Here is a 19,884-nt window from a genome sequence, read left to right on the forward strand (position 1 = left end):
ACAAGTTCTGCTAATGGACATGTTAGGATTACATTAAGTACAGAGCAATGAAAAAATCTTCATACATTACCTGAAAACAAATTTAGTTCTTTAAAAATCATAAAGCTCTTGGTTTTTAAAGAAAATTAAACTACTTAAAAACTTAGTAAGCTAAGTTATGGTTATTTTGTAAACAATTTAAAAATTGAATTTAAAGACACGTTGAATTTTTGGTTTCCATTTTCTAGCTGGTAATGAACTTGTTTCAATAACAGGGAAATAATCCTTTTTTTTGTTTGCTCTTTTATGAGAGAATGTGAATACACTCATGTAATACAATCATGTAATATCATTATTCAAGACTTCAATGTGTTTGTTCTTAACATTAGCACATTACTTTTCTCATACCCCCAAGCAAAATTACTAAAGTCCAAAAGTGAAGAGAACTTTATAAATACACCATAGACTCAAAATAACTCTTTGAAAGGAAAAATGCTGTCTGGTTATGCTGGATCTGAAATAATTTATGCTCTCTGTTGCAGCCAGCCAATTATAGTATTTTCCCATGAGAAACATGGAAATTTATATTTAATAAAAACACTGTGCTCCCCAAAGCATTTAAAACATAAAGCTAGAATCAATGAGAAGGAGAGTTGGATATATATATTTTTCATTTTTGTGTATTTTTATGCTGTCACTTTTTAGGGCCACTGACTGATTCAGTATTCCTTATATTCTGTGTATTTCCATGATTTGATGTTAAATAGCCCCAGGAGTTCCGTCAGCATTTTATGTGCAAAAATAAATCCATGACACTTACACAGTTATTGTGAAAGAAACATGTGTATTTGTAAATATCTAATACTTATAAACTTTTTGTAGAGGATATTCCTAGTCAAAATCATGACACTGACAAGTGAAAAGGATGCCATGCTTCTTTTTTTTTTTGAACTTACAAATCAAATAATTGACCCATATCCAGGATCGTATCTGTATAGATATCTACACACATACAAGTCAAGAATAAACTCCTCAGCTCCCAACTCAAAAGCACATTAAGGTGAAATGTTTTCACCAATGTTTTCTAGCAAGGACCCTGTAAACTTGAGAGGGGCTGTGGGTTATGTCTGAAGGTCTCTGGAAGCCAGTGATGTGGATAGGGGGCTTCTCCGGAATGAGAGATAGGCTGTCAAAGTTTTCCCTGTCCTGTCACTAATGGAAGATGAGGGAACTCTACTTTGTGTGATGCCATTTTTAGTGAAGTTGTTAAAAGCAGTCTTAATATGCTTGCTGCTATAGGCTACCTTAAATGCAGTAGCTTTCAGAGCACTGGGTATCATATGGATGTACCTTTCCTCGGGGTCTCTAGTTTGTGACTAATAGAGGAAGAAAAATAATATAAATAAAAGTACCTACAGAAATACTTTCCCCGATGCTTGACCCTTGGTATTCATTAGGTAATTAAATTTACCATCATTAGATCATATGCCATAACTCATTGTATTTAAGGGAACAACTGTAAGAGTCACTAATATATTGTGTACCCCTGAGAAAGAAAGACAATGCTATTAATTACACTGTGACTCACTGTCAGTTGTAAGACATGTTTTGATTTCAGGGATTTTCATGGAAACTGTACATCTTAGACTATAAAATGAAAGGGTTTAATATTACTTTAATTCACTGGGTGATACGGCACTTTCTTTGGGTTTTCTTCTTGTTTGGTTCATGATAAGTTACTCATTCAAGGTTTTTCTTATAAATTTCTTTGATCAGTTCAGTTCACTTTTGGCTGCTTATTAATTAGCAGTTCCTGTTTGATCAGAGGAGAGCTATTTTAGTTGCGCTGGCACAGAACACAGAATGAAATTCCATACACGGTTGCGCTCACTGACTCCTTGACATTCCCAGTGCATTTATCTTATTCTCCTCTGGATTCCTCGTGCACATCATATTTTTAGGACACATTTCAAATCCTTTTTTGGGGGGAGGAAGGGGTGGAGTGTAAATTATGATGTTACAAAAACACATCATCTTTGGAAGGTTTAAGTGATGCTGTTTCATATCAGTTGCAGATTCCCTAATAAAAATAGATGTTTAATTTCTCACTAGAAAATTGACTTTCCTGTTTTTGTCTGCAGTGAAGATGTCAGATCAGCTAACATTATCGCCGAAGAAAATGATGTTGCATGCCTGGTTATCGATCGAGAGTGAGTATATGATGTTCTTAGAGAATGCCGGCAATTGCCACCTATGAAGACTTGGCCTTCTGTTACTCCAAAGGCCCATCTGTCTTCCCATTCATCACCATTTGGAAATGCTGGCCAATCCTCAGCTGCGAGGACATTCTATTAAAATTCATGGGAAGAAACCAGGCCTTCTGATCTGAATCTGTCTGTGGCAGCGGCAGATGCTGACGGGCTAAATATTTTGTGAGCAGAGTTTGTACATAAATATCAGCAATAGACTGATTTAAATTCTGCATCTTCCAGAGAAACAAGCTTGTTAGGACTCATGGATTTTTCTGCACACCACACACTGAAGAGTTTCATAATTTATTTGTAAAATGCTCTAAGCAGTCAAAAATTTAACAAAACCTATCTCTCTCAAAATATAAAATGCTTATTAGCTAGATATATTTCCAGAGAAGTTTTAATTTAACATTTGTAGTAATTTGGAAGAGATGTGTGTCAACATTAATCTATAAGTGTCTGAGGTTATTTTTTAGAATATCTCAGTTTGTGTCCTTAACTCACTTCGAATCATATTTGAATCTGACTCCTTCAACCTGTCATTAATCAGTTGACTATTTGATGACTATCTAGACATAAAAAAGGAAATTCAAGTATACCAGAGCTAGGCCATGTGTAGTCAAAGAAACAGGGCATACTCTTATGAAATGCTGATATGAAATAGTATAATGATGAGTGTCACAGAAGTATGTAATTCATTGATAATTAAGTAAAATATTTATTGAACATAGCATCATAGAGATTTAGAGCTGGAAAGAATTTGGGGTTATTTTATAAAATCTGTTTATTATGAAAAGTTTCAAACATATTAAAAAATAGACAGGATGATATTGTGTCATGCAGGTACAGCAATTATCATTTAAAACCTTATCTGTACCACTTTGCCATCTCCTTCCTATCTTCTCCATACTATTTTCAAGCAAATCAGAAACATAAAATTATTTCATCTATGAATTTTAGTAGCATCTCTAAAAGCTAAGTGTTATTTGTAATACATGACCACAATAACATAACATGCCTAAAAAATTAGCAATTTTTATTTATTTAATTGTATTTTAATTGAGGTATAATTGACATATAACATTATACTAGTTTCAGGGGTACAACATAATCATCCAATATACGTATATATTGCAAAATGATCACTACAGTAAGTCTAGTTAACATCCATCATCACACATAGAATAACAATTCTTAGTATCACTTTGAGATTCTTTAATCTTTCCCTTACAGGTAAGAAAGTGAGTTCAAGTCAGTTCAAGAACTGCCCCAATAGTATCATCTGAAATGGAGCAAAGGCTCCTGCCCAGGTCTTCTAGTTCCTTTTAACAGTCTTTCCACCATGCCATTAGGTTCCCACAGCATGTGTTCAGAAAGAGACGCAGTCACAGTGTAGTGAAGTGGGAAAAGTTTTACTTTATTTTTTAAGTGTAGAATTGGGGCTTAAAATTCATAGGAGCTTTCTAGGCAAAGAGGAAATGTAGAAGTCTTTCCAGGCAAAGTAAAACTTAAAAAAAAAAAAAGACATGGAGTTAGAAAGTGCAAGTATGTTCAGATGAAGGTAATCTTTGGTGGCAGCTCTCAAATATATTGATATGGTATTGCCCCGACGATGCATTGTTTTCCATGTGAGTTCTTTAAAAATACATGCATGCACTAAGGAGCTTTAGCTGTGTGTATGTGGTAAGATCTTATCAATTGCTCTGAAATGCTAGGATTAAAAGTTTATTGTAATCACTTAGCCAAATGTTTGTGCAATATCTCATGTATTCATAATCCATATAAAGGATAGAGTGGTTTTTATAGATTTTATAAATTATTTGGAAACTTATACTTTTCAAATGCATAATTTACATGTGCATAGTTGAGATTCTTATAACATACAAGATACTGACCTGTTAGACACAGTGAGACATTAAAAGTTACATGAATTTATTCTGTGTGTGAGAGAAACTGGATGTCAGGTATGACTGAGTTGACCTACATCCTGAATTTCCTGGGACAGTTCTGGTTATTCTAGTCCCATTCTTTCTGAAAAGCATTCATTTTGGATAATAAATTGTATGATCATTGTAGTTATCACTAAGGCTAGATTAAGATCCCATGATAATTTTCCTGTAGTACCCTCACACCATTGTTCACACTTGATATGATGGCTTTGTTTGGCATCTGTCTTCCCACATTTTAGTTCCTTCCTGAGAACAAAAACCTTTACTTTGTTCACAGCAACTGCTGTTGCTGTGCCAGCATTTGACAGAGTCCTTGGCATACAAGAAATGATCCAGATGTTGTCTGAATAAAGGGAGGGCACCATCCTTGCAATGCAATGTAGTGGCTGAAAGCCTATGGCTCTTTATTTCTTCTTTTCTAATTCATCATTTTTAAAAATACATATTTGAAGATTACAACTAGAATGTTATAGCTGTTTAAACTTGACTTTTGTTTGCAGAGATTTTCTAGAGAACTCTAACACCGATGTCACTTACAGTTAAAAAATAAAATTTGTTTACAACAATACTTCAATTAGTTTCATAGCAAGGTAATGGTGACGTATACAAGAAGTATTTACTTTTACTTGAAAATTTCAACTGTTGGAAATTTGAGATAACATTGTTTTGTTTCTCACTTCTCTAGTCAGCAAAGGACAGTTCACAGAGCAGGGTAGAGAAGAGATTAGATTTGAATGGGGAATGAAAAATATCCAGACTTCCATAGTGGTCCATTGATTTAGACTTCACTTTCCATTACTGGAGGTGTGGGTTCGATACCTGGTTGGGGAACTAAGAGCCCATGTGCCTCACAGCCACAAATCCAAAACATAAAACGGAAACATTATTGTAACAAATTCAATAAAAACTTTTAAAATAGCCCCTGTCAAAAAATCTAAAAAAAAAACAAACAGATATACTTAATAATGTAAGTATAGGTTGGTGATCAGTTAAATGTGGATAGACGTCTTCAGGGCTAGGCAGTCAGTATGTGGCACCAGTACGTTAATAAGATGGTTTATTAGTTTTAGGTAGTTTGAGGTAAATTTTCATTCCTTTCATTTTGTTATGTCCAAGAGCTTAAGATTTACTGGGGAGCGTAAAGCATGGTTTCTAGAAGAATACTGTTTTTTGTGGGGAGGAGCACCACGAATCAAGGTAGATTGTGTGGGGTGCAGGATGCACTGGAAGGATAATCCAGAAGATGGATTTGTTAGGTGAGGAAGGGAATTATTTTTTCTCATGGGCAATTCCCTATGTAAGAATTCCCAGAGAGGGGGAACTGAGGACAGGGCGATTAGATGGGACCAGTAACAAGCCTGTGATCCCTGAGGGGAGGGAAGTCAAGGGAAAGATGTTGGCTGAGCCTCAGAGAATCATTAAGGTAAAATATTTGGACTTAATCATTTAGGAATGTAAAATAAGTAGTATTATCTAGGGCCAAAGAAGAGGTAAATTTTATTTTTGATTTTAAAAATAAATAGCTTAATTTGATTAAGCAAATTATAAAAATCTGTAATGCATGTAACCTGTTGATGCAGTAAACAAATCATGTAGCCTATTTCCTTTCCACTCTCTTTTTTAGAAAGTATTTTTTAAATGTTTGTTGATTCATAAGCTCATGATATACTGTTTTTGTTTACAGTAACAAGTCAATTGTTGTTTTGGGGGGTTTTTGTTTGTTTTTAACTTTCTATTTTGTATTAAAGTATAGCCTATTAACAGTGTTGTGATAGTTTCAGGTAGACAGCTAAGGGACTCAGCCATATATATATACATGTATCCATTCTCCCCCAAACTCTCCTCCCAGTAAACAAATCATGTAGCCTATTTCCACAGTCTTTTAAAAAAAAAAAAAGACCAATATTGATAAATCTGAACCACAAGGCAGAAAATTACAGAAATGTTGTCTCTTCTCACTGATAGCCTCTTTGCTTTCAGAAACTCACGGCGTCAATTATGTAACTTCCAATAACTATTCTACCTACATGTGATGGCAACTTGAATGTAAAGAAGTTATTGAAAAACAGTTTGCAAAGTTTTGAATAACCATACAAATAGGCTTTCCTGAGCTTAAGAAGAATGGCAAGTTGCAGTGGTTAACTCTCAGCCTTGAGCTTTTTATTTTGTTTTATTCATTTTATTCATTTAGAACATTCAACCAAACAGTGGGAACTTTTGAAGAACTCCAAAAATATCTTGAAGGGTATGTGGCAAACCTGAACCGGGATGATGAAAAAAGACATGCGAAGTAAGTGGAGATATTTTTCTAAGCTGGCTGTGACTTCTGGCAGTTGATGAAGAAGGGGACTGAAGGGTGTGATTGGTAACTTTTAGTCTGTTGTCACTAGAAAATTTGGGAGGGTTGTTTTAAACTGTTCTTCCGCAAAAAGGATACCAATTACCTCTATTGTAGATATTATTTTAGTCTGTAAGTATTTTCTTATTTTTGGTGATGAGTAGTAATGTTTGGGGGAAATTTCCTGATAGGAGGCCTTGGGAAAGAGTTCTTTACATTGACTGGTGACTTGGTTCAAAAGGGTATTAATTCAGAAAAGAAGTCTCTCTTGCCTGTAGAAATCAAACAGGAATTCCAAGGAATAGCATAGGCCGTTCAGAGCCTGGCTTATTTCAGAATATAAGGGAGTGGGCCTTCCCTGGCAGTCTAGTGGTTAAGACTTCACCTTCCAATGCAAGGGATGCAGGTTCAATCCCTGGCCAGGGAGCTAGGATCCCATATGCCTTGTGGCCGGAAAACCAAAACATAAAACAGAAACAATATTCTAACAAATTCAATAAAGACTTTAAAAATGGCCCACACCAAAAAAAATTTTTTGAAAATTTAAGGGAGCTATCGCCCAAGTGGTTTTGTGTTGGGTTCTAAATGTAATAATACTGATGGAAATGCTTTTTGGTTCATAGGAAAAAAATTGTTTGTAAAATTAAAATTATTTGAAAATCCTTTGCTAAAACATTTTGTAGAATGAATACTTAAGCATGTATTCACCAGACAGTACCATTAAAGTTGAAGAGTCAAAAGTTCTGGAAGACTGATATTTGAGTTAAATTAGAGCATTCAGGCAGACTGCATATTTTTTTTTCTTGCAAGAAATATGTTTGCAGTTTTTGTGCCAAAGGTCTTTTGTAGTAAGAATGGTTCATGAATATATAACCCAGAGCAGTAAACTTTAATTAAGAAGGGAAAATGAGTATTTCCAAATAACAATACTTGAGCGTAAAGTAAGAAATGTATTTTTCATGTTTCACAAAGCAGTTATTCTGGTTCAGCCAGAGAAATCTTCAAAATCTCACAAAAAGAGCAAAATATGGCAAAGATTCTCAGTGCAGTATCATCCTGTAGGTGCAGCAAAGGAAATGGCTCTCTTTTCTGGTTTTCTTTTCTCTCATTGACTCTGTTTTTTAAACCGCTTTATTGAGATGCTTCTCAAATACCAAACAATTCACCTACTTTTACCACTCACTGACTCAATCTGACATTTGTCTTTTTTATTGTGTGTGAGTGTATCTGTTTTTTATTTGTATTTTCTGTTGATTTTCTCCCCAGATGTAACTGAATCTGATCCTATAAAAGTTGAGATAAGCTCTATGGCAACTATGGGCAGTAATTACTGGCAGAAGTAAGACTGTTGTAAGGGTGGGATTTATATGTGCTGTGACCCCTGCTTTGCCTAAGGGAGCGTATGTAAAGTTTCTCTTTTCTCATACAGGAGATCCATGTCTAGCTGGAAGCTGTCCAAAGCACTCTCTTTGGAGATGATTCAACTGAAGGAGAAAGTGGCCAGATTTTCCTCATCATCCCCCTTCCAGAACCTTGAGATTATCACAACACTGGGCGTTGGTGGGTTCGGAAGAGTTGAGCTTGTAAGGGGTTTACGTTTCAAGCATCTGAGAGAAGCCTTTTGACTTTTGTTTTGTTTTGTATTCTAGTGTATCTTGGAAGAATATATGCATTGTTATTGCTATCCAAACGTTACTTTGAACTAAAATTGAGAGTACAGTTTTCACTCTATTTTATAATAGTGGGTGTGTACTACTAAATAACTTGTAATAATATAGCTGCTATTTCAGGCTACTTATGCCACAACCTTTTGTGATATTTTTTTTTCTTGAGGGCAGCTATTAGAGAATATACCAAGTAACTTTTCCCATAGACTATAAAACATACAGTGTGTATTTCTTAGCAGCAACATTTATATATACATATACTCATCATGCATTAACTCTATGTAAAGCAAACAAAAATGTGTCCAGTGAAAGGGTCACAGAGATGAAATCTTAATACTATGGCTTCATTTCTTAAACAATTCCTCTGCCATGTCTGAATTTGGCTTTCATGGTTCTATTTTTGGGTTGCTCAAAATTTTCTATCCAAATTAAAAAAAAAAAGTTGAATGCAAGGGGATGTTTGAAGAGCAGCCTTCTGTAGTGCTGATCAAGACAGCTGGGAATTTATAGTCTGGTTTCAGCTGCATCTTCTATATCACACCCCTCTGAGCTTTATAATCAGCTTCCAAGGAGTAGCAGAGCCATGCAGTCAGATGCTCTGAAGAAACTATGGAATGGTGACCTGTGACTTTACAGGGTAGAGATGATGAACCCTTGGTGACTACTGAGCCCTTCCTTGCCCAGCAGATCTGTAACCATTCACTGTCCATTAACCTTGGGAACTATGATAACACCTCCATCTGCTGGGTGGCCTGGGTGTGAGCAAATCTGAAATGCTGCCAGGAGACTCCGAACAGGACACTCTACACCAAGTCAATACTTCATCTCTTTTGGGCAAAGGGGGTCAGAAATGATTTCTTAATAGGCCAGAGAGTTTGTAGTGTTTCTTATGCCATATGGAGGGATAAGAGGGCCATGTGCTGTATTTTTCATCAAAATTGTGGCAAACAATTGAATTAACAATGCTGAGGTTTGTTTTAATATGGTTAGATAATAATAATTAAAACAATAATCCCACCATTGATTTGAAAGTCTGGGCATCAACTAGTGGCAAACTCTGAGCGAAACTGAGGGAGCAACCAACTCTGCACAATTTCATTATTTGTCGAAGATAGTCTGCTTATGGAGTTTTAAGCCTATCTGAATAAATACTTATTAAATTTCTGAAATTTCCTTTTAAGGAAAATCCTATTTGTTCATCTAAAGCATGGTCTCCAATAGAACTTTCTGCGCTAATGGCAGTGTTCTGTATCCACGTGTCCAATAGCATAGCTGCTGGCTAAATGTGACTAGAGAGCTTTTGAAATGTGGACAGTGCAAATGAAGGAACTGAATTTTTAATTTTAATCAATTTAAAATTAAATAGCTTTTTGTGACTAGTGGCTAGCATATTGGATCATACAGATATGAATCTTGGATTAAATAGGTTTTAGTTTGAAACTCAAAAGAAGTAACTATTACGAAAGAGCAGCTTTTGGCAATTCTGAACCAAGCTTTTCATGTCATATACTCAAAACCAAAGAGATTTCTATACACTCAGACTTCTAACTAGAATATTTTTCTTGTTTCAATATAAACATTCTAGAACCATATTCCAACTATGTGAATTCTTTTGGAAATTACAATGAAAAGGAAATGTGTACACCTGGATAAAATTCAGCTCCTAGAGGAATAAAGTGCGAAAAGCTTCCATGCTATTTAACTGTGAAAGAATTTGAACTCCTGCTGGTTCATTTGTTTTACATAGATACTGCAGATCTTTCCTAGTAAGTTCATTTTGAGGGCTCGTTCTCTTCTTCCCTAGGTTAAAGTGAAAAATGAGAACGTTGCTTTTGCTATGAAGTGTATAAGGAAGAAGCACATCGTTGACACAAAGCAGCAGGAGCATGTCTACTCAGAAAAGAAGATCCTGGAAGAGCTATGCTCACCCTTCATTGTGAAGTAAGTGAGCGTTTCGTTCCCAGAATCTTGGTATCTTAGGCTCTTCTTTGGAGTTCTTCTATGCAAGAGCATGGAGGAGGAAGGGGAGGCCCTTCTCCGAATTCTCCAGCCTAGTCACAGCGACGATACATAAAATACTGGAAGTTTGAGAACTGAAGTCAGAATCCAGATTTTTTCATTCTTGAGTAAACCTCAGGAAAGTTTGTGTGGGTGTGTATGTGTGTGTGTGTGAATATAAAATTATTGTTTTAATAAACTGAATTGATTATTTAATTCAGATCTAATGCAGAATTTGGGAAACAAGAATTCATTCAGAACCCCTCAGGCGACGTGCTGAGTTGAATTTCTGCAAAAAGTGGTATTTGGACACATTCAGGCTGCCAGGGAGCTGGTCCCTGCAGTTGTTAGTTGCTTAGTGGTATCTGGCTCTTTGCAAGCTGACGGACTGTAGCCTGCCAGGCTCCTCTGTCCATGGAGTTCTCCAGGCAAGAATACTGGAGTGGGTTCCCATTCCTTTCTCCAGGGGATCTTCCCGATCTAGGGATCAAACCTGGGTCTCCTGCACTGAAGGCAAATTCTTTACCGTCTGAGCCACCAGAGAAGCCTGGTCCTTGCAATGCCGGATGCCAAAAGAAACACTTCCCTATAGTTACTGTTCTTTCTGTAGCTATCACCAGAGATTGGAAGAGAAACGTATTCTAAGCCATGGCTCTCTTGTGAATTCATGGGTTAGTGGTGTAGGCCAGGTAAGGCACATATTTTCAAACCTGCTTTCATGCCCCTAGAGTGTAGCTTTAGAGATTTCTGGGTGAGGTAAAGTGCCTTTGTAATGAGGAGAATTTATGCTTTTTGATCAAATGCCTTGAGAGAGTCTTTCTCCCTATCCATATTCTCAGACCCATATTTTTTCAAGATTAAAAAAAGTCTGAACCCAGGCGATACTGGCAATAAAGTCATCCAATTATTTTTATATAAACTATATGTCCCTCCCCTCTTTTAATCAATAATTCATTAAAAACTATCATGAACAGCTTCAGGGCATGGATTAGATTTTATTCATTTTTTTATTTCCTGCCCTTTGCAAAGTAGCTGGCATAGAGTAGGGCAATAATCATATTAAGAATAAATGTTAATGACAACATTTATTATTGAGAAAGTAACATGTGCCAGGCAGTCTTCTAAGCAAAATTTTAAAATATATATCTTATATAATATATTTAAAGTGTATATTATATTATTATTATATTTATAGTGAAGATAAAAGTGAATGTTGCTCAGTCGTGTCCGACTCTGTGATCCCACGGACTGTAGCCCGCCAGGCTTCTCTGTTCATGGAGTTCTTCAGGCAAAAATACTGGAGTGGATAGCCATTCCCTTCTCCAGAGGTTTTTCCCAACCCAGGGATTGAACCCAGGTCTCCTGCATTGATGGCAGATTCTTTACCTGCTGAGCTACCAAGGAAGGCTATATTTACATTATATTATATAATTTATATGTATCTTGTGATTTATTTATATTGTATATATAAAATAAATAATATAATTACATATAATCAATATGTAATCAAATGAATATATATATTTGTTATGATCGTCATAATAAAACAGATAAATGTTATGATTTTCCTCATTTAAAAAGAGCAGTGATGTTGGTGGGAATGCAAACTAGTACAGCCACTATGGAGAACAGTGTGGAGATTCCTTATAAAACTGGGAATAGAACTGCCATATGACCCAGCAATCCCACTGCTGGGCATACACACCGAGGAAACCAGAATTGAAAGAGACGCGTGTACCCCAATGTTCATCGCAGCACTGTTTACAATAGCCAGGACATGGAAGCAACCTAGATGTCCATCAGCAGACGAATGGATAAGGAAGCTGTGGTACATATACACAATGGAATATTACTCAGCCCTTAAAAAAATACATTTGAATCGGTTCTATTGAGATGGATGAAACTGGAGCCCATTATACAGAGTGAAGTAAGCCAGAAAGAAAAACACCAATACAGTATACTAATGCATATATATGGAATTTGAAAGATGGTAACGATAACCCTATATGCGAGACAGAATAAGAGACACAGATGCATAGAACAGTCTTATGGACTCTGAGGGAGAAGGTGAGGGTGGGACGTTCTGGGAGAATAGCATTGAAACATGTATATTATCATATGTGAAACAGAAGACCATTCCATGTTCGATGCATGAGACAAATGCTCAGGGCTAGGGCAATGGGATGACCCAGAGGGATGGGATGGGGAGGGAGGTGGGAGGGGGGTCAGGAAGGGGAACACATGTAAACCCATGGCTGATTCATGTCAATGTATGGCAAAAACTACTACAATATTGTAAAGTAATTAGCTCCCAACTAAAATAAATAAATTTATTTAAAAAAAAAAAAAAAAAAGAGCAGTGAGAAAACTGACGTCACTTAGCTAACAAATGGCCAGTCAGGGACTCAAGCCTAGGCAGCTTGGATCCAGAGCCCATACTGAACCACTTACTAGATTACTTCTGCTGTCTGTGCGTGGTATAGCTGTCGTGCTATCTGCATTAGCCTGGTGCTAGGGAGACAGGGGCATCTCTTGAGCAAGACCCAGAAACTGCTTTCCCCCAGCATTGTGATATGGTACCCTGCCCACATCCCACGTCTGGATGGAGACTGTCATTCCTCCAGCTTCTGGGAGTCTTGCCAGCTGGGGACTCTAATTCCCTCTCCAGCCATTACTCTAAGGTGAAGAGAACCACCTGGCCCCATACCCTTTCTCCAGGTACATCCTGCATCCAGTGATGGTACAAGTCCTTGAAGCTGAGGCTTTTGTAAAATTACAGGCCAGCTCTCCCTCTGCCCAAGTCTGCTTCCTTCCTCCCCTGTGGGTGTTGGTCCCAAGAGCATTCCGCACTAAACTGACTGCTTACAAATTTCTGTCTTAGAGTCTGTTTCCTAATACCAACTAGAAGACATAAAACATAGGCATGAGTAACTGTTAATCAAAGTGAAAGTGAAAGTTGCTCAGTCGTGTCCAACTCTTTGCAACCCTATGGACTGTATATTCCATGGAATTCTCCAGGCCAGAATACTGGAGTAAGTAGCCTTTCCCTTCTCCAGGGAATCTTCCCAACCCAGAGATTGAACCCAGGTCTCCTGCATTGCACGCAGATTCTTTACCAACTGAGCCACAAGGGAAGCCCAAGAACACTGGAGTGGGTAGCCTATCCCTTCTCCAGCTAATCTTCCTGACCCAGGAATCGAACCAGGGTCTCCTACATTACAGGCTGATTCTTTACCGACTGAGCTCTCAGAGAAGCCGTGATATGCAAGGCAGATCTTAAAGAAGACCATGCAGACATCTCAGGGTTTGGGGAGGAAGGGAAGGCTGTATTTAGTAAGGGGGTTAAGGAGCTACTTAGTCAGGAAGGTGGTCCCAGCGCTTGATCTTGAGGGGTGGATAACACTTTTATTACCATGGAACTGAGATTAAGAAAGTCCATGGGTAGTGTGAACGGGAGTCCAAGTAAAGGGATCAGCAGATGAGAAACCAGGGGAGCAGGAAGGATCAGAGTGTTCAGTGAGCATCCAGTGTCTTTGTAAGATGTTTGGAAGGAGACGAGGACCATCCTTCAAAAAGTTATTGATGACGCTCTTTAGCAAACTTGAAGACGTTTTAAAATGGGACTTCTAATAATAATCATGTTTTTCTTTATTTTCACAGATTATATCGTACCTTCAAGGACAATAAATATGTATACATGCTTCTGGAGGCCTGCTTAGGTGGGGAGCTGTGGAGTATATTAAGAGACAGGTAATGAAAAAGAATTATACACGGTAACTTTTGTGTATTCCTGCCTGGTCTAAAGGATGCTGTATTCATGACCATTTAAAGAGACATGAAGAAAGTCATTAAGAAATGAGTCTAAGGGACTTCCTTGGCTCTCCAGTGGTTAAGACTTTGCCTTCCAATGCAGGGGGCACAGGTTCAGTCCCTGGTTGTGAGGCTTAAATCCCAGATGCCTCATGGCCAAAAAAACCAAAGCGTGAAACAGAAGCAATATTGTAACAGATTCAATAAAGACTTTTAAAAAATGGTCCCTATAAAGAATCTTAAAAAATGTCTTACAAAAGAGAAATGAATCTAAGAACAAATTGATAAACAAGTAGTAACAGTGATATTTTATGAGCTAACATTGTAATCATGTAATAGGCCCCCTGTACCAGTAGTCACTGTCATTCTCATATTAGGGATTAAAGAAGGCCAGGCTTAAGAGTGTCAACCATCCATATCACATGGTTAATATGAGGCAGAGTATAAATCCAGATGTTACTGACTCTGAATCTTGAGAAGGGAGATGACGAAAGGGGTGGAGAGTGGTGAAGTTGGGGCTGAAAAGCAGAGTGACATGTCTGCAAAGATTCAGCTTCACAAAAGGAGTGATTTCCACACAATCAAAAGCATAGGTGTTCACTGAGCTCCACCTACTTACAAGTCTTCCTAGTTGACGATATGGGGGTTTTCTAAACAATGTAAACTTTTCTAACCCCAAACCATATAAAGTTTTCCTCCAGTGAGTTTGGATTATATTTTGGGAGATAATGCAATATACAATTTTAAAACATTTCATTTAATGTGAAAAATAAATGTGATGAAGAAGTTGGCAATTCATAACTAAATGTCCAATAAGTGTTATGGGCACTGAGCTCAGAAGAGAGGAAAGAGAGAAAAATGTGATGGTTGTGAAAGGCCCTGAGCTAAACGCTGAAGACAAAATTTGGAAAGACAGGAAGAGAACTGATTTAAGAATCAGGAAAGTTGGAGTAGGATTAGGTCTTTTACTTGCTGAGTGAGAGCAGAGTTTGAATAGAAAACAGGGCAACAGAAGAGGTAGCTTTGCATTAGGTTGTGGAGGTTAATGCCAGGTCAGACATTTAGGCAGCATTCCCTGGGCCAGTTGTTCTCAACCCTGGCTTCACATCACAATCTTATGGGAGCTTTAACACAGTAAAAATGCTGTGCCCTGATGCCAAACACTTTTATTTGGTTCACCTGCAATAGGTCCAGAAAATGATTTTTAGCTGCCTTTCAGGCAATTCTATGGAGAAGCCAATGGCACCCCGCTCCAGTACTCTTGCCTGGAAAATCCCATGGACGGAGGAGCCTGGTAGGCTGCAGTCCATGGGGTCACTAAGAGTCAGACACGACTGAGCGACTTCACTTTCACTTTTCACTCTCATGCATTGGAGAAGGAAATGGCAACCCACTCCAGTGTTCTTGCCTGGAGAATCCCAGAGACGGCAGAGCCTGGTGGGCTGCCATCTATGGGGTCACACAGAGTCGGACATGACTGAAGTGACTTAGCAGCAGCAGCAGGCAATTCTAATGTGCATTCGGTTGAAAATCACATACCTAAGTAATAACAGACTTTTGAGCATCCAAGCAGAGATTTATCTGTTGTACTAGGAACAAACTGATGGATGGATCAGGATGAGGTAAGCCTGGATGGGTTGTGGAGACTTGCATGATACCTACAGAAGCATCTGCATCTCCCATTATTGCTTTAACAGGCAAATCTTTTTAGAATATCTAAGTCTATTTAGTGGTGGTAGTTCTTAGTACCCGTTAGGCACTTTGCCATATCCATAAATCAGCCTTGTTAAGTCAGTAGTAAACCCATTTTAAGACAGGTATCTGAGGGTCAGAACAGCCAAACAACTTGCCTGAGGATTCAGTAAGGGGAAGAAGCAGGACTCCAAGGTGGTTTCTCTTATTCCGAAGCCACAGCTTTCTATTATGTGCTGTACTTAGTTGCTTCAGTCATGTCTGACTCTTTGAGACCTCATGCACTGTAGCCCGCCAGACTCCTCTGTCCATGGGGATTCTCCAGGCAAGAATACTGGAGTGGTTTGCCATGACCTCCTCCAGGGGATCTTCCCAACCCAGGGATCAAACCCATGTCTCCCACATTGCTGGCAGATTCTTTACCATCTGAGCCACAAGGGAAGCCAAAGTGTAATAGCTTTCTATTATACCATGCAGCAAATCACCACCACATTTTAATAATTTAGCATGTAAACCTACACACAAGTGCCGACACAGGGCAACTCTGATATCATCACGGTGCACCAAAGAGGAAAGAGTCATGAACCTGTTTCTACATGGGTTATATTGCAAAGTATACAAACAGGAAATGGAAATGAACACTGGAGTCATTTTAGTCAAGCAATCAAGTGCAGTAATCTGGTTCAACCTCTCTATTGAAATCGTTGCATTTTCTCCAGAGTTTTCCAAAGATGTCTTTAAAAAGTCTTGTTTTCTTATCCTTTCCATTTTGTATGTTCAGATGTGATTACCAGAAACAATCGTTTGAATGTAGACATTTTAATTTCAGTAAATTTTAGTAAAGTGGTTCTTGTTGGCATCAAGCATTCACTTAAATTTCTTTATGATCTGATTCATTGGCACTATGAAGGATTTTTTAGTGCTAATGCCTTATAAAACATTTATATTGCATAAATATACAATATGATAATTGACACCTAGAATCTGCAACAAGGATGTCTAGAGTATTAAGAAGGAAAATGGTTTCATTGCAGAGGCAGCTTTGATGAACCCACCTCCAAGTTCTGTGTTGCTTGTGTGACAGAAGCATTCGATTACCTGCATCGACTAGGTATTATCTACAGAGATCTGAAACCAGAAAACTTAATTCTAGATGCTGAGGGCTATCTTAAATTGGTAAGACAAATTCTTATCCTGTGAGACATTTCTAAACATAAAGTTGCGCTGTAGTTGCAATTCTCTCTTTCTTTAAACTTTTATTTTAAATTAAAAAAATGTTTATGTTTAATTGGTGGATAATTGTTTACAATGTTTTGTTGGTTTCTGCCATACAGCAAGGTGAATGAGTCATAAGTATACATATATCCCCTCCCTCTGGAGTCACTCTTCCACTCCAACCCCTGCGCCCCCAGCCATTCCCACTCCTCTAAGCTGACACAGAGCATCAGGCTGAGCTACCTGTGTTATACAGCAGCTTCCCACTAGATCTCTGTTTAACACATGGTAATGTGTATGTTTCAAATGCTAGTTTCTCAGTTTGCCCCATCCCTTTTCTTCCCTTGCTGTGTCCACCAGTTGGTTCTCTATTCCTGCATTGCAAATAGGTACATCAGTACCATTTTTACAAAGCAATCATCTTTTAATTTTGGTTCACTTGTTATTTTTACTTTGGGAGATATGGCCTTTTAAATCAGCATACTTAACACAGGGAATGATGTTACAAGTACATTCTTTCTAGCCTAGGAATTGAATGTTTCACCATTCCCCCCTCCCCAACTAGGATTCAGATAATAGAATTGCTTTAAAATTGGATTTTGTTAGCATATTAATGTTAGCATAAAATATTACCATTTTAGTGTTTGTTAGCATTCTTAATTTTTTATTGGAATAGAGTTGATTTACAATGTTGTATTAATTTCTGCTGTACAGCAAAGTGAGTCAGTTATACACACACATATATCTACTCTTTTTAGATTCTGTTCCCATATAAGTCATTACAGAGTATTGAATAAAGTTCCCTGTGCTATTCAGTAGGTTCTTATTAGTTACCTATTCCACATATAGTAGTTTGTGTGGCAGAGAAGGCAATGGCATCCCACTCCAGTACTCTTGCCTGGAAAATCCCATGGGTGGAGGAGCCTGGTAGGCTGCAGTCCATGGGCTCTCGAAGAGTCAGACACGACTGAGCGACTTCACTTTCACTTTTCACTTAAATGTATTGGAGAAGGAAATGGCAACCCACTCCAGTGTTCTTGCCTGGAGAATCCCAGGGATGGAGGAGCCTGGTGGACTGTGGTCTATGAGGTCGCACAGAGTCAGACATGACTGAAGCAACTTAGCAGCAGCAGCAGTTTGTGTGGGCTTCCCTGGTAGCACAGACAGTAAAGAATCTCCCTGCAATGTAGGAGACCTGAGTTCGATCCCTGGGTCATGAAGATCCCCTGGAGAAGGGAATGGCTACCCACTCCAGTATTCTTGCCTGGAGAATTCCATGGACAAACATGACTGAGCAACTAAAGCTTTCACTTTTTTCTTCATATGTCAATCCCAGTCTCCTAATTTATCCCTTCCCTGCTTCCTGCCCTGATAATCATAAGTTTGTTTTCTACATCTTTGACTAAGTTTCTGTTTTGTAAATAGGTTTATTTGTACTATTTCTTTAGAGTCAACATACAAGCAATATCATGTGATATTTGTCTTTCACTATCTGACTTACTTCACTCAGCATGACAATCACTAGGTCCATCCATATCACTGCCAATGGTATTATTTTGTTCTTTTATAGGGCTAAGTTATATTCCATTGTATATATGTACCATATCTTCTTTATTCATTCCTCTGTTGATGGCCATTTAGGTTGCTTCCATGTCCTGAATACTGTAAATATTGCTGCAATGAACATTGGGGTACATGTATCTTTTTGAATTATGGTTTTCTTCGGATATATGCCCAGGAGTGGGATTGTTTGATCATATGATAGGTCTGTTTTAGTTTTTAAAGGAATCTTCATACTGTTCTCCATAGTGGCTGTACCAACATACACTCCCACTGATAGTGTAAGAGGGTTCCCTGCTCTCCACACCTTCTCCAGTGTTTATTGTTTGTAGATTTTTTTGTTTTTATTAAATAAATTTATTTATTTTAGTTGGGGGCTAATTACTTTACAATATTGTAGTAGTTTTGCCATACATGGACATGAATCAGCCATGGGTTTACATGTGTTCCCCTTCCTGGACCCCCCTCCCACCTCCCCAATGACCATTCTGACCAGTGTGAGATGATACTTTATTATAGTGTGATTTGCATTTCTCTAATGATTAGTGATGTTGTACATCTTTTCATGTGCCTCTTGGCCATCTGTATGTCATTAACATTTCTGTATAACGATTTTAAGTAGGTTTTAATAAATTCCTGCTACATAGAGCGGTTTGCTGTGAGGAATAAGAAAAGAAGATAGTAGGGCTTCTGTCCCAAGATAGCTACTGTCTGAAGAAGGAGAAAAGATACACATATGAATGTTGGTAGTTTAAAAAAAATATTTTTAAATGATTCTAAGGTCAAGCAGGGCTGAGAATCAGAACACAAGGTCTGATTCTATAGGTCCCTTAGGGACGGAGACTTTCCTTGTCATGCATCTTTGTAATGGATACAATGCCTAACATTAAGCCCCTTGCATGTCACAAGACAGAAAAAAAATGCTACCATTCTTGTAAACTCCTTTAGGTACAAAACTATAAGAGAATTGCATGCTCAGTTTCTTAGTCATGTCTGACTCTTTGCAACCCCAGGCGCTGTAGCCCACCAGGCTCTTCTGTCCATGGGAATTTTGGGGACAAGAATACTGGAGTGGGTAGCCATTTCCTTTTCCAGATAAGAGAACTGGGTGGTCATAATTGAGGAGAAACCAGGCATTTTGGATCTCAGGAGAGAACCCCATCAGGATGGGGAACCCAGGCTGACTGTAACTGAGTCCATCTTGTCAGGAGCTCAAGGACATTAAACCATGCCTGAACTTAACATTTACAAAGATATTAAAAGTTTCTCATATCAGAACATTAATAATAGCTACCACTTAATGTATAAAGCTACTGTGCTGAACATTTTGCAGTTAATAGGTTTAACAATTGATGAGGTAGGTTTTATCATTCACATGTTATAGTGTGCAGTTTAGCCTTAAGAACTGAATTTATTATGTATAG

The 19,884-nt window shown here is 37.9% G+C and overlaps 1 protein-coding gene across 2 annotated transcripts in view; it reads left to right on the forward strand.

Annotated features, from left to right (window-relative positions):
* The window catches only part of PRKG2 (protein kinase cGMP-dependent 2), a 123,225-nt gene that overhangs the window by 61,477 nt on the left and 41,864 nt on the right, over positions 1-19,884 (forward strand). For both annotated transcript variants that reach the window (XM_081505457.1, XM_081505451.1), the window contains exons 9-14: positions 2,121-2,189; positions 6,372-6,470; positions 7,948-8,101; positions 9,990-10,126; positions 13,844-13,933; positions 16,720-16,861. In XM_081505457.1, coding sequence (XP_081361583.1) covers positions 2,121-2,189; positions 6,372-6,470; positions 7,948-8,101; positions 9,990-10,126; positions 13,844-13,933; positions 16,720-16,861 — 691 coding nt within the window. The remainder of the gene's footprint in view (positions 1-2,120; positions 2,190-6,371; positions 6,471-7,947; positions 8,102-9,989; positions 10,127-13,843; positions 13,934-16,719; positions 16,862-19,884) is intronic.

Source organism: Giraffa tippelskirchi, chromosome 1 (genome assembly GCF_054371585.1).
Source record: "Giraffa tippelskirchi isolate mGirTip1 chromosome 1, T2T-mGirTip1v1.2.pri, whole genome shotgun sequence".
NCBI lineage: Eukaryota > Metazoa > Chordata > Mammalia > Artiodactyla > Giraffidae > Giraffa > Giraffa tippelskirchi.